The sequence below is a fragment of the Diospyros lotus genome, chromosome 6 (genome assembly GCF_014633365.1).
Source record: "Diospyros lotus cultivar Yz01 chromosome 6, ASM1463336v1, whole genome shotgun sequence".
In the NCBI taxonomy this organism is placed as follows: Eukaryota; Viridiplantae; Streptophyta; class Magnoliopsida; order Ericales; family Ebenaceae; genus Diospyros; species Diospyros lotus.
Window position 1 is genome coordinate 1,549,479 of NC_068343.1, and position 16,359 is coordinate 1,565,837.

General features: G+C 33.0%; 1 protein-coding gene across 1 annotated transcript; it reads left to right on the top strand.

Moving 5' to 3' along the window:
* Positions 1 to 10,049: 10,049 nt before the first annotated feature.
* LOC127803999 (uncharacterized) lies at positions 10,050 to 16,356 on the top strand. Its single transcript, XM_052340695.1, has 15 exons — positions 10,050 to 10,414; positions 10,705 to 10,856; positions 10,969 to 11,080; positions 11,199 to 11,354; positions 13,317 to 13,421; positions 13,958 to 14,041; positions 14,286 to 14,401; positions 14,545 to 14,646; positions 14,967 to 15,080; positions 15,202 to 15,258; positions 15,373 to 15,439; positions 15,534 to 15,587; positions 15,676 to 15,750; positions 15,850 to 15,885; positions 16,066 to 16,356. Exons 2-15 carry the CDS (start codon positions 10,843 to 10,845, stop codon positions 16,180 to 16,182), a joined length of 1,209 nt encoding a protein of 402 aa, XP_052196655.1. The 5' UTR covers positions 10,050 to 10,414; positions 10,705 to 10,842; the 3' UTR covers positions 16,183 to 16,356.
* Positions 16,357 to 16,359: the final 3 nt, after the last annotated feature.

A 16,359-nucleotide genomic window follows, 5' to 3' on the forward strand; every position in this document is an offset into this window, starting at 1 on the left:
CCCTTTCTAGTCTTACTAGTAGAGGACACAGCCATCACAGTGCCTGTTTTCATGGTACTCTGGGCCGTTATTAGCATATTCATAAGTTCCGCCGGGGTACACTCAATCTTGTTCATATAGAAGTTTGAAATAAAACCCCCATACGAATCTGGCAAAGACTGAAGAATTGCATCTATTTGAAGATATTGATGCATTGGAGCATCTAATTCATTCAGTTTATCCATCCAGGAGATCATTTTGAGAACATGGTCTCCAACTGATCCTCCAGCAGACATCTTTGCTCGAAAGATTGATTTAGATATCTCATATCTAGCACTTCGACTTCGCTCACCATACAACTCTTGTAAACGAGCAATAATCGAATACGCATTTGGCATCTTATTATGCTGCCGCTGTAACTCTTGACTCATAGTAAGCAAGATGTAACTCTTAGCAACAAGATCATCATCTTGCCACTTATTGAGTGTATCTTGTTCCTCCTGAGTAATATGTTCAACAGTTGGCTCAGGGATAGGCGTTTCCAAGATATATGTGATTTTTTCCAAGTTTGTAATCAATTTCAAATTTAGAAGCCAGTCGTTGAAATTTGGTCCAGTTAGCCGGTTTGCGTCAACAAATTTAGAAAGTGCATTTAGTGAAGCCATTTGATATATCTGCAGAAAATAAGTAGATTATTAGATATCTTGTTTTCTTAACTATCTGATTTTGGTCTTTAAATCAAACAGTACCTCCCACTGAGTTTTTCAAATTCCTTACTCCCATTTAAAGGAACAAGCAAATTCACATTGGCATGAATTCTAGTGGGTATTTGGATTCTTATTAATTTTATTACTCCTCACATAATAGATTCTTGGAATAATAAATTCAATAAGTGGACAACGCTTGTCCAGTACATCTTATGTACGACCCAAATATTTTGTTTCGGCTCCCAGTCCAATATACCTCACATAATAGTTTCTTGGCAATTGAACATAGTTAAATCATACCATCACGCTGACAAGTCTACACAGTTGAATATCGATTGCCGCACATAATAGATTCTTGGGTCACGATATTTGTGCATCCCCATCTCATCAAATGTTTTAAATAGAAATTAAAGTATTTTAATCAATGTGCAACCCCTATGTATCCATAGCCGATCAACACACAAATTAAAAAGCCCCAATTTCTACCGTGATGGAGAGCCCCGATTAGATTGTCTTAACTCTTAAGGTCCAACCGGTTACAATTTAATTTTATAAATATGGGAGATTTTTTAATTAATTGGTCTCACTTTTCACATGCAACGTTTTAACATACATCAACTATGTAAATAAACATTGCATAAAATTAGTCGATATGGTCATGGACTCAATCATGCATTCTAAGCGCAATTCCAGCCATTGGAATTGTGCGGTGCATTCGTGGGTGAAGAAATAAGGAAACGCCTATAACTATTACAAACATAACCCTTTCACATAGGGTCTTCATTTCCTTGATTATTTTGCCATCAATGACTTCACTCCAAGCCGTGCCTCGATTGATGTGAATCCATTGCTTTTACAATTTACTATAAACTACTTTTACAATAAAATTAAAACAATAATTAATTATTTTACAACCGTCATGAAAAAGACGGCGACCTTCGGCACGCAGGCCGTTAAATAAAATAATCCATACATCCACATCACACATACATCATCCATGTAGTGTCCTAAGTCCATGACCATTACCGATATGCAACAAGGCATCCACAACATGCTATTAACAATTAAAAGCATATTATAAGCAATCATATGATTATTGGACAATTGTATAACTAATTATACATTGGTATTTTTTTTAAATAATAAAATAAATAAATAAAATAATAATAACAATTATTATTATTTATTTTATTCATTATTATTATTATTTTAAATAAAACAAATAAATAAAACAAATAATAATAACAATTATTATTATTTATTTTATTCATTATCATTATTATTTTAAATAAAACAAATAAATAAAACAAATAATAATAACAATTATTATTATTTATTCTATTTTTATTTTTAAATAATAAAACAAATAAATAAAACAAATAATAATAACAATTATTATTATTTATTTTATTATTATTATTTTTATTTAAAACAATTAAAAATAATAATAAATAAATAAATCTGCCAATGGCAGACAGAGGGGGGGGGCCAGCCCCCACTGCGCGCACAGTGCGCGCGCATAGTGCGCGCACTGCGCGCGCATTCCGCGCGGTGGTGCGCGGGCGGGGCCCGCGCACCCACCAGCGCGCGGCGCTGGTGCGCGGGCCCTGCCCGCGCCCCTGCCCGCGCGGCGCGGGCTAGCCCCGCGCCTTGCGCGCATCTGGGCGCGCCCATGCGCGCCCAGCGCGCCCAACGCTCGCGTCTGGGCGCGCTGGGGCGCGCCCAGCACGCACCCAGCGTGCTGGTTGCCCCCCGGGATGCACCCGGTACTGCCCGTCCGTCCCGAAACAAATTTCGATACTTCCAGCTACGCCAAAACTGATTCCAGCACTGTCTAACAGTGTTAAATCAGTTTTAAAACGCTGCCGGCATGCAACTCTTCTTCGGATCTCATCCAAAATTGTTTTATTTTTCAAAATACCAATTCAATGTCCAATAATCACATGAATAAAACCATAAAACTGAAAAACGATGGCTCTGATACCACTGTTGAGTTACATAGATCTTATCATATGCGCAGCGGAAATTAAAATTTAATTTGGAGGTATCCCGTTTTTCAGAAATTATGGTTTAATAAAACGAAGGCATAAACGAAAAATACCTCTTTGATGAAATCTTATTTCACCGTTAGATTTCCCGCCGTATAATCCTCCAAGTGTAGGATGCCGAGTCGGTCCACCCGAAATCACTTCTATTCAAGAATATCAAAGAGAGAAGATAAGTAGAAGAAATTTTTCACAAAAATTTCTAACTTACCTCTTGGATTCAAGAACACTTCTCCAAAATTCTCTCTACATTCAAGTGAATCAAGAAGACACTTATGAGAGAAAATAAGAGTTGGGAGCTATTTATAGTTCCAATTAAAAACTATTCTTCATTAAATGGGTTGGGCTTCTCAAGCCCATTCCATTTAATGCAATTGGACCAAGCCCAATCCAATGGAATTTATTTGAATCCAATAGTGACATTGGGCCAAGCCTAATGTACTAGCAAAAGGCCCAACCCAATCTATGATTAAATAATTACATTCATAATATAATTATTTAATTACTCTTATTTATCCAATAAATAAATGCACTATAATTAGTAATTATAAAATTACTAATTTATTTATTTTCTCTTTGAAAGTAATTTCTTTTTGGGTGGGACTTTCTGGGTCCACAAATAAATTGGCAACAAGAATAATCAACAATTAATTCTCGTAAACCATGAGTGACATCTAGCAATATATCATGATTACCCAATTTATTGTGAAGCGGGTATTGTGAACCTTTTACTACGTTACCATACAATACGGTCCTTCTATCATCCTATATCCCGACAAGATATGAGATCATGGTCAGTAGGTCGAATCTCTTAATCTTGTCATATGACCAAATCCAAAATCAATCTTGACAAATTATGACACAACCCGTATGGAACAAATTCCATCGTCATATTACCTCGGCCAAGGATTTATCGTCAAGTGATTACTGGATCGCATAGGATATCCTCCTCATAAATCTCGAGGTGATAGATTCCATGTCTAATGCACACATACCTCATGTATCACTGAATCAGGCACATAGATACGTATGATTATCCTTGATTAGAACAACCACATGATATCGTTGATATCCTAATCCACCAATACACAGATATCCATGTCATCTCAGGTCTAAGGACTAGTTGTAAAATCGCAGCTAACATTAAATCATTGACCCGTGAGAAATAACCCATGTGATTTAATGTTAACAGTCCCGTTCAGTGAACTCGTTCTTGTAACGAGCACCCACTTATCTTCCTTCTATAGCTCATACAGAATGGCACGAGACTCACCAACCTTATCTTTCAGTATCTCATACTGAAACAAGGAGGAAGACAATGTGCTGGCCTTTACGAGTTGCTATCATCCATGATAGGAATTCTATGGCCAGGAACATGTTTATAGTATAACAAATTGTGGATTATCCGTAACTCGTATTCTTAACACTTAAGAATGGTATCCACTTCTTATTATACTAATGGATATATGTTTTATAATTTAAACCATATTGCAATTTAAATAAAAACATAAACTTGCCATTTAAATAATATTTAAAGAATTACAAGATCGAGTCCCTTTGTGTCACTGGAACTGGTCTTTAGGGCTCATATCTAACATGATTATCCTTGATTAGAACAACCACATGATATCGTTGATATCCTAATCCACCAATACACAGATATCCATGTCATCTCAGGTCTAAGGACTAGTTGTAAAATCGCAGCTAACATTAAATCATTGACCCGTGAGAAATAACCCATGTGATTTAATGTTAACAGTCCCATTCAGTGAACTCGTTCTTGTAACGAGCACCCACTTATCTTCCTTCTATAACTCATACAGAATGGCACGAGACTCACCAACCTTATCTTTCAGTATCTCATACTGAAACAAGGAGGAAGACAATGTGCTGGCCTTTACGAGTTGCTATCATCCATGATAGGAATTCTATGGCCAGGAACATGTTTTATAGTATAACAAATTGTGGATTATCCGTAACTCGTATTCTTAACACTTAAGAATGGTATCCACTTCTTATTATACTAATGGATATATGTTTTATAATTTAAACCATATTGCAATTTAAATAAAAACATAAACTTGCCATTTAAATAATATTTAAAGAATTACAAGATCGAGTCCCTTTGTGTCACTGGAACTGGTCTTTAGGGCTCATATCTAACAGGTGTGCCTCGAACGCTGGGGTTTGGGGAGCCTTAATGGCCCTGAACCCCAGCGTTCGGGACCTTTAGTGCACCGCGAACCCTAGGGTTCAGGGCGCACCTCCGGTGGCCATGGCTGCCCTTATGGCCATCACTTCCTCTGTGTGCATATATATATATATATGTATGTGTGTGCACGCGCACGTGTATATATATATATATATTTGTGTGTATTTTTATATATGTGTGTATATTTGTGTATTGGGTGTATACGTGATTTTCAATGTATATATGTGTGTTTGTGTATATATGTGTTCTACTATTATATTTTCATCTATTTTTTCGTTTTCATATCAAATTTGGTGTGTGTTTTTTGTTGCATTGTCTTCGTTATGAATATGAATAGGTGGGTGGCTGTGTATGACTGGCTGAGGGAGAAAGTGATTGTGAGAGTAAAAATAAGTTTTTAAAAGAAGGTATTTTAGGTACATTAAAATATAGCTGTGAAGAGTAAAAACGTGGTTGCAAATAGAATTTTCCAAATAAATAAAATCCTTGTAACTACCTTATTTTGATCAAGCGAGAAGACATTTTATTTAAATATTAGTTAAGTCGTATTTAATATATTTTTATTTTAAAATATTTTATTAATTAATAAAAATATTAAAAATAAAATACATTAAATATATTTTAACGAATGTCTTAAGATCAGTCGTTAACAAAATCTTTATCTATTTTAAGGATAATATTAATTATTATTTTAAAAGTATTAAATAAGTAACAATAAATATATTTTATTTGTAAATATGATAATGTTTATAGAATAATAAATACTCATTTTTTTAATATAATATTCATTTATTGCATCTTATTTATAATATCTAAATAATTTTATTAGTTAATGATAAATATATCTTGTTTTGAGCTATTTAATCAATCAATTAATTATTTAAAATTTAAAAAATAAAATACAATAAATACATATTGTCTAAAACAAAATACATTTATTATTATTTAACCATTAATTAATAGAGAGTGAACAAAATTTTGATTTAACCAAAATAAGCAAATTAAATCAATTGAAATTGCTTGTTTGATTTGGTTACGTTTTCAAGTTTAATAATTTTGCGATTTGCTCAGTGTCCGAACATACCAAGTGTTTACTCCTATTGATTAACATCATCTTATGGATAATATGTATTTATTATATATATTTGTAATATTTAAATAATTATATTAGTTAATTAAATATATCTTATTTTTTGACAATATGTACTTAGTGTATATTATTTTTAATATTTAAATAATTTTATTAATTGATTAAATGGTTTAAAACTTGGTACATTCATAATTATTTAAGTATTAAAAATAAAATATAATAAATATATCTTATTAAAAAATAACGTGCATTTATTTTTATATTACCCTTATTTTATAAAATGCTTAAATAAATTTTATACCTTAATGTTAGGACAATGGTGACTATTAATCACTTAACTTTGACTTAATTTTTTTTTTCTAAGTAACATCTAGAAAAATTGCCCCAGCATTGGCTTGACTAATCCTATTCCTATGCCTAGGGCTTATTTATCCCTCCCATTGGACTAGTTAGTGCCATGGGGGAGAGATTCATTTGTCCCTTCCCTAAAATTGATATTTTTTTTTGTTAATTTTGTTAATGAATAAATAAAGGGTATTATACTATTTTAAAAATATTATTACATTTATATCTTATTACAGGTATTTTTTATCACTTTTTATGGGATGGACTCGACTCAGCAGCCTGGACCTACCTCTTGAAACCAACGGGCCCAAGACCGAGATTGTCAAAGTAAGGTCACATGTCATCGAAATTTGAGCTCGAATCGCAGAACTGAGCAAACTCTCATCAATGCTTTCAGCTCGTTAGATAAATCATTCAGCTTGTATAATAAAAATATCACAAAATAATCGAATGCGATGTCCACCTACCTTATATGAGGCAAACCAAATTCCTGATAATGTGGAATTAATTTCCGATTTTATGGAGCTGATAAGGACATATTTTATTCATAATATTATCCTTTCATTTTGAATTTTGTGAAAATTATAAACACCCATGCTATAAATAGGGGTCAAAAATCATTGTAAAACAAAGAAAAATGATATACTATTATTCTACCGAAATAACTAGATAACAATGGTGGATTAGGCATCATTATGGCAGAACCTGCATAAAACTTTATTGCATACAGACTGTTATTTATTTTATTTGTTCCTTCTCTTTCCAGTGGTGCTTATTTTTTCACTATGGACCGACGAACCAGAGTCGACTTACTCTAAATGTTGATAAGATCTAAGTGCAAATCTCTTATAGTTATAAATATATTATTGTATCTTTATATCTTTATATATATAAAAGTAGGATAGTCTTGAAAAAATAAAATTTCTCAAAAAACTTACATTAATGATTTATAATTAATATTTATTGCATTTGTAATTTACATTAATAATTTAAATCTTTCAATTGCTTTGAAATAATATGTAGTAATAAAATTTCCGTCAAAACTTGCATTAGTAATTTGTATTTAGTACTTATTGCATTAATAATTTACATTTTGTAATTTACTTTAATAATTTAAATCTTTCATTTGTTTTGAAATAATCTATACTAATTATTGTAAAATTAATAATAAATTTTAAATACACGAGTTTTTCAATGCTAATTATGGGTTTTTCAATACATTATTATGTGAATATTAAATATTTAATTAATCCATCAATCAATTAAAAATAAATACTATTTATGAGGAATATAAATAGATACTTAAACTATTAATTAAGTCACATAAAATTATTAATTTATATAAAATTCTATCTTTATATAATATAAATATTATATATTATAGTAGAATAGTATAATATATAGTAGAATAGTATACAAATATTTATTTCCTCCAAAAATTTGCCAAACTATTTTTTACATTTAAAATTTGTATTAAACTTGCATGAATTTTTTAATGCTATTAATTAATAAAAAAAATATTTTATATTAGATCTTCTCATCAATTAATCCGTCAATCAATTAAAAATAAATATTATTTATGAGAAATATGAATAGACACTTAAAGTATTAACTAAGTCACGAAAAATTATTCATTAAATAAAATTTAATTTTTTTATAATATAATAATATATAATATATTATATTAAAGTATAATAGGTTGCAAATTTTTGTTCCCTCCAAAAATTTGCCAACCTATTTTTTGTCTCTAAAATTTGTATTAAATTTGCATGGGTTTTATGAGAAATATTAATAGATAATTTAAACTATTAATCAAGTCATACAAAATTATCTATATATTTAAAATATTATCTTTATAACTTTATTCTATATATATTTATATAATATTAAAATATAATAGTCAAACAAAATATTTTGTCAAGTGTCAATAAATGGTGAATTTTTTCCTTCAAAAACTTGCATTAAATCAAATGCAGTGATTAATTAATTATTAATTACTTTAATAATTATATTATAGTATTGAAAATGTGATATTTTAACAAATTCATAAAAAATCATTTAAAGTTGTCAAATGCTAGGGTTTTTCAATGCTAATTAATATTTAAGGTATCACATTTTTAAGACTATGGAATAAATCAAAATTCTTATTTTTAAAATTTTATTATTATTGAAAAAACTTATTCTTACTCATATTTAAGAATTTTAATTTATATTTATAATTATAATATAATAAATAGAAAATAACGAACGGCTTTGAGTGAATATATTATAGATTTTATAATATTTATTTATAAATAAAAAATATAATATAATAAATAAATAATTTTATAAGTATTTTGTTGAGTGATCTACTTAATATGTTAATTGTTCTTTAGCACATTGAATTGTAGTACATTGAATTAATAGTGTTCTCCATTAGTATATTGAATAACGAATAATTAATTAAACTTAAATTTTGATAAATAATTAAAGATTACAAAAATTATAATTATCAATTATGTTAAAATTATTTAAAATAATAAATTTATTTATTTATTTTTAAATTAAATTATCTCGTGTATCACATGAGTTCACCACTAGTTTTAATAATAACAATACACTAACTTTTGACACTCATAAAATTAAACATATTCCTTAAAATGATTAATAATATTTCTTCATAAATTATTAACTACTTTTCAAAAATTATAAACACTTTTATTATGTATAAAAAATGTTTGTAGTTTTTAAAAAGCTAACACTTTTTATTATGTAAAAAAATTGTATTATTATATAATTTTCAAAAAATTATAACCACTTTTAATTTTTAAATAGTTTATAATTTTTAAAAAATAACTAATAATTTATGATTTTATTAATACAAAAATTTAATATTAAATAGTAACATTGTTTACATAACAATCAATTTATTGATTTATTTTTACGAAAGCCTCTTATAAATTAAAGTTAGCAAAATTTATATTTTTATCATTGTATTTTCACGTTTTATTCATGTGATTATTCGAACTTTTTGTTATTTCAATTATCTTTATAGATTTGTATTTTTGAGTTAATTTAACTCTTATATTTTAATTTTTTGTGTATTTGTATGACAATTCAATATTTTTATCATTTTAATTACACCCACAAACTTGTATTTTTTATTCAATTTTATAGTTTGACGTTAACATAGTATAACGCGTACTTTATCATTACTTTATTTTTTTTTATACATAAAAGTACATAGGTTAATTTGATTTAAAAATATAAATTCAATGGTATAATTAAAATAATAAAAATTTTGAATTGTAATTAAAATAATAAAAAATTAGAGTAATTACATAAAAAAATATAAAAAGAAAAAGAAAAAAATGTGGATTTGGATATTAAAATTTAAAGAAAACATCTCGACAAATGGCTTTAAAAAGTGAAAGTTGATGCGTCATGGCCAACAAATCCACCAGATTATGTAAATAATTCCAAATGAAAGCGTTTCAAATGCCAAAAGCCGAATCAGCGCCAACGCCCAATCAGAGCAGAGTCATTTGAATTTTCAGAAAAGAAAGGTTGAGACTTGAGACAGGGAAGGGAATGCTCCCGTATAAATCACTCGGACCGTTCCTCCAACACGAGCCATCCCTCTGTCCACGTGGACGGCAGAGCCCCCACGTTTTATTGACCCGGGCGTCACACCATTTATCACGCTCTGTGTCTCTCGACACACCAAAGAAACAGCGGCGAACAGTTTTCTTCTCCACCTCACCCTGGTCCTGGATTCCCGAGAAAATTCCCCGAGAAAATAGAGAGGAATTCGATTCCTCTTCTTCGGAGACTCTTCCATTTGATCGTGTTCGCTCCTCGCTGCCGCCGTGTTTGGTTTGGTTTGGTTTCGCTCTTCAGTTACAGAACTCATATCAACCGGAAGACGAAACGAGGCGTCGGACGTTCCGCGGCCAGCTTCTAGCGCCGTTCTCCTTCAGATCCTCGGAGACTTGGAGTTACAAATCGCCGCATTTGCAGACTCCTAGTCGTATCCCAGGGTTTCTAGACATTCAATGTACGCCAATCTTTCTAGTCTTTAATTTTTCCTGCTTGTCCGTTTCTGTTAATTGGATTGGGAATTTGAACGTTTGAATGCACGAGCACGAAATGAGGAACAGAGTTCATAGGTCTTCTCTATTGAGATAGTTGTAATCGGAATGTTATGTACATTTATATATCGCGTAAACGTGTAAATTTTGTCGGACTTCATCCGTTTGGTTTTCCTGTACATTTTTCCGGATATATAACCTGGAAAGCATGACTTCAATGTAATTCATGTATTTCTTTTATGCGTTCCTGTTCCAGAGGGATTACTGTTACCATATGGCTGTCTTCTTCCTCTTCCTCAAAGCACTTCGAACTGGGATATGATTAGCATTGTCAGACACACTACTTTCGCTTGCCAGTTTTCACCTTCTGTATCGAGCGAGACTGTGACTTAAAATGCCTCCACGCAGGTTCAGAACTCAACATTTTTGTTTTAATTGAAGCCTTTATAAATTCATGAGATTTATTGTTGCTGAAGATTACATTTTGTTTAAAGGGAATTGATTTAATTTGTGGGTGCAGTGTAAACACTAGAAAAGCAAATGAAAAAATGAGGATTGTTATAATGACTCTTGCTGGTGTAATTTTTGGCTTCTTTTTGGGAGCATCTTTTCCAGCGCTGTCATTAACTAAGGTACTGTATATATTTTCTCCACCAAACTTATTTGATAGTATATTTAATCAATGTGGTCCTATGTTTAATTGTCCATAAAGAGCATATGAACTAATCCATTTCTGTTGAAGTTTTGCAGATGAATTTACCATCCAGCATTTTACCCTCCATTGATCTTGCGTACCTTGAGGACAAGTATTCAGATCTGTCAACCCAAGCACTACTGAACGTATGGTCTTCTCTGAAGCTGAACAAAGCCAACAAAAACCGAAGTCACAAAAACAACAACACAAAGGTACCCTTTTTGCAGTAATTTGGTTAGGGTATATGTCTTATAGATCACTGATATAAGAATGAGACCAATGCAGTGAAAGTATTTCCTTAACCTGTTTTATTTATGTGTCTTCAATCTCATGATTTTAGTTGCAACCTCCTGCAAGGAAAGGCGAGAAAGGGGAGATTTTTCCAGTGGAATTGATGGACCATATTGCTACAATGCTTTATCCCCTAGTTGTCATGTTTTCTCCATGATGAAGAGAGCGGGGGGTTGGGGGAGAAGGGGTGGGGGGGGGGTGTTGTTGTTCCCTAGTAACTAGGCTCCCCACGTTGCATGAGTTGGGGGAGGGTCATTTTTTTATTTGCAGTCTTACCCTTGCTTCAACTTAAACCTGTGACCTTCCATTGACAAAGCAACGGTGTCACTGTTGTTGCCAAGGCTTAACCTCTTTATCCATAATTAAATGAAAAATGTTTGTTCTAGGTTCATCAATTGGAAGGTGGAATCATATGGGGACATTCTTTGAGGCTATAGGAAGTATGAATGAAATTATTGAAGGCATAACTTTGCTAAGAAGGAAGTTAAGAAATGTAGGAAGGAATATAATCATTGCTTTTCTAAGATTTAGACTTTTATCATTTCTCATCTTCAGTTGTGCCATTCAGCTCATCTTGTGTCATCTCTCTCTCTCTCTCACACGCGCGCGCGCACACACACACAAACAGCTTCTTCAATGGGTTATTATAGTTGTCTTATTGAGGCTGCAATAGGGAGGTGGCATAATGTGGTCTTCCACAAGACAAAGTTCTTGAAAATGTGTGAATTTCTTGTTAGTTGAATGCATATCCTGTCAAATTGTGCGGCCAAGTAAGTTTAGACTAGCCTCGTCTGTAACAAGGTTATCCCAAGTGTGGCATCTTCCAAAAATGGGACTTCTCTGTCAAACACCTTCAAATAGCTCACTTTGCTGTAGCCAGGACAAGTATATTAAGCAACTATATGTATATAAATGTAGATTTATATCATTTTTGCTGAAGAGAGACTGTAAAAGTCAAATTTAGGATTTATTTCTCTTTGAAGCTATGGCAATCTTTTGTCATGTAATTGGATCTACTCTTCTACATAGTTGATCGCTCAGAAGCTTGAAAACTGGTTTCTATTGTGCTATGTAGTTACTAATGGCTCTAAATATCATGTTATATCCACCATCTCTAGTGACTAGTGGTCTTACTTTAGATATCACTTTAGACATATATCAATATGTGCGTATGTGCTTATTTGATGCCATCATATGAAGTATGTGCTTTTATATGTTGTTTTAGAGAGAGAGAGGCGCGGGGGGGGAGTTCTAATGCAAGGGAGCAGAACCTAGTGTTAACCATGTACCTTCAGTTTCCCAAAAAACCCATATGAAGCACTCAGGTGGACTTTTTAGGAATGAGCTTAATTTACCCCAAGCACATTGATATAGATAACTTGGAATTTTATTGAAGCTTGGCTCAGTGAGTTTTTAACTAGCTTTGCCAAGTATCTGCCATTCGGTGGTGGGTTTGGGGCTAGCTCTGCTTTGTTGGAAGTCCAAGAACTGGATACTGTATACTCATAATTTATCTGATTTATATTTCAACATTGTGCTGGATATATTCTACTGGTAATATCCTAGTCGTATGTTTTGTACCCTTGGTCAAGTATAGTGATGAGTAGTGTTGGCATTGCTCGCCCAAGCACAGTAGAAGGAGCTTTGTTTGTTGAATTGAGTTGAGACATTGCATTTGCTGAATTCATGCCATGCAACCTGTTCTGCCTTCTGATTAGGCATGATTGAGGGGCGACCGGAATTGATAGATTATGAATTTCTGGATTGCTTTTCTATTACCAGCTACAGTCCATTTTATGTTATATTTTAAAATTTTGTTAGATTCTAGGTTTCCTATAACGTGGCTAATGATATTAATTACTGACCTTGTGATTACCCTGCAGATTTGGGTACCAACAAATCCTCGAGGTGCAGAGAGGCTTGCACCTGGTTTTGTTGAATCTGAGTCAGATCTCTATCTCCGCAGATTGTGGGGTTTGCCAAGCGAGGTGTGTGCCTTGTACCATAGCCCTAACATTTTAGGCTTATTTGGCCCCTGATTTTTTCATCTCTAGGCGTATATTGCATATGATACATTTCCACTTTCCATTATATTACTGCACAAGTATGTGCTAGTCATAAACTAGCTCTTTGATATATCTCTAGGCAGCACGTGCTAACAAAGATGAATATTTGATCTGAGTGTCTAGATGGTGCTGATGCATAATGGCTTAGGATATATGTCCTCCTAGTCCTTTCATTTCAGTAATATTGAAAGCCAAAATATTCTGTAAGATACCAGATACAGAGAAAAGGAATTTACAGAGACCAATGTCCTAGGATGCATGACCTTCATGTTAAGGTAACATTGATGAGAAATGCCAAAGCCTTGCTTGTTAGATTTTTGTTGTTTATTGTACAAACAGCTGCCAGAAATTTGCTCTTCCATGGCAATAATGTTGACGGCTGGAGTTCCTGTTATGATTATTATATCATGTCCATCAAATCAAACAACTTGATTAGTTTGTGAAGTTTATACTTGCAGGACTTGCTGGTGAAACCAAAGTATCTTATGACCTTTACCGTTGGATATGAACTGAAAAAGAATATAGATGCAGCAGTAAAAAAGGTCAGGCTGATCTCAACTTTTGTTTTGAATATATACAAGGCCATACTGATCTTCTCGCCCTGCACTATCACCCCCCACGCCAAAAAAAAATATTTATTTTACAGAAGATAAAAACTATAGATAGAAGTGGATGAAAATTCAAGGTTCATGTAGCTGACCCCGTATCGTAGAAAAAATGCTTGGTATGTTGATGTTATTGTTATTGTCTATTGTTATACTTTTCTTACTTGACATGCTTTTACAGTTGTCAGAGAACTTTACTATTTTACTTTTTCATTATGACGGTCGGACAAGTGAATGGGAAGAATTTGAGTGGTCAAAGCAGGCCATCCACGTTAGTGTTCGGAAGCAAACTAAATGGTAGTACCATTAGACCTATTTGTGAATCATGACTTTATTCTGATTGGTTAGAGTGAAGTTTTGTCAAACACTAATTTAGATTGCTTTCAATTTGTATTTATTTATTTCATTAAATTATTAATTAAACTCCCTGAAAATGCTAGGTGGTACGCAAAACGTTTTCTACATCCTGACATTGTGGCACCTTATGACTATATATTTATCTGGGATGAGGACCTTGGGACGGAGAATTTTGATGCAGAGGAGTGAGTAAAGATTTCATATCCTTGTGAACGAGGAAACTTTCTGTTGCTATATCTGGTGCTAATATTTTTTGGGGAAAGAGAAATTGATTTGCATATATTAATGTATATTTTGAGGATAATCAAATGCAAAAATGATCTTAGAAAATGTATATTTTTTGTTTTATTTCATTTTCTAACCCAACCAGTAAAAAATAAGCGAATTTTGCTTCTATTTCTTTATTTTATTTTTCCATCTTCTGTCCTTTCTTTTCTTTTCTCTCCACAAATCCTAGTGCAAATGAATTGGAGTGGTATTTTATTTTAGTTACTAATTGATGCAGATACCTTAAACTGGTGAGGAAGCATGGATTGGATATTTCTCAGCCCGGCCTCGAACCAAATAGTGGTTTTACATGGCAGATGACCAGAAAGAAGGATGGCCGTGAAGTTCACAAGTGAGAATAAAGGAACCCTTTTGGTTCCCGTCTTGAATTTATGTCTTGCTTTCGTCAGATAAATCATTGTTACATTAAGAGGCCTTGTTCTGATTTTGTCAATTTTTGCCCCTTTCTCCAGAGAAACTGAGGAAAGACCTGGCTGGTGCAGTGATCCACATCTGCCGCCATGTGCAGCGTATGTATCCAGTTTACATATAGAACATTAATGATGAGCTCTTCGCTTTTCCTATCATGTTTGCATTGGACGGATTGGTGTACATAAATAATTACCTTTGGTTTGAATTCACAGATTTGTTGAGATCATGGCACCTGTGTTTTCTCGAGATGCATGGCGTTGTGTTTGGCATATGATTCAGGTATAAGCATCGTGTTAGTGTTCTATATAATGCCTGCCCCCTTCCACCCCAGTTTTCTCTGCAAAGCTTTAAAATCCATATCTTGTGATTGCAGAATGACTTGGTTCATGGATGGGGCCTTGACTTTGCTCTTCGAACATGTGTAGAGGTGACTCTCACTCATCGTTGCTTGCTTTCAGCTTATAACTATCGTTAAATCCCTTGTTTCATTCTTTCATATGTTCTACTGAGAACAGCCTGCTCATGAGAGGATTGGAGTTGTAGACACTCAGTGGGTTCTTCATCAGACGGTTCCTTCACTCGGGAACCAGGTAATTTGAGCCTTCATTTCACCATTTCCTTTTCCAGATGTACTACAGTCTACTGCATGTGGAGTATTATGTGTTGCTCCTGATTTCTTCTTTCAACAGGGTCAAGCTGAGAATGGAAAAGCACCATGGGAAGGGGTACATGCCAAATCCTTTTCTCTTCTATTGCTCAAAACTATGATTATGTACTGCAGATAATATATGTAGTAATATATGTAGGCCAGATAGTTATCCTCTACTCTTCGTTCCCTGCTGCTATCGTATTCAGTACTGGAATCACACACTTGCGAAATTCTGCTCTTCTATTTTTGTTCTCAGGTAAGGGAGAGGTGTAGAAGAGAATGGACAATGTTTCAGGACAGGATGAATGTCGCAGAGAGGGTCTATTTCGAGGCGATGGGAATCGATCCGCCCAATACCACCGTCTCCTCTTAGGCCTCTGCCCAAACGGACAGTCCGAACAACTAATTTGCTGCTCTGATCTCTGCCAGGGCCTAGTTCTGTTCCCTCCTTATTTGGCTGCTTGCTTTAGAGTGGCAGCTTTGAAAAGTAGATATGAGACCAATTCTGAGTTAGTAGTAGATAAGAAACTTTTTCATATTCTTTTTTGCA

Excerpts from the sequence above, each read along its gene's own strand:
- LOC127803999 (XM_052340695.1), top strand. Across the intron at positions 11,355-13,316 it reads ACAAAAACAACAACACAAAG|ATTTGGGTACCAACAAATCC; the intron begins GTACCCTTTTTG and ends ATTACCCTGCAG. Across the intron at positions 15,588-15,675 it reads CTCTTCGAACATGTGTAGAG|CCTGCTCATGAGAGGATTGG; the intron begins GTGACTCTCACT and ends TACTGAGAACAG.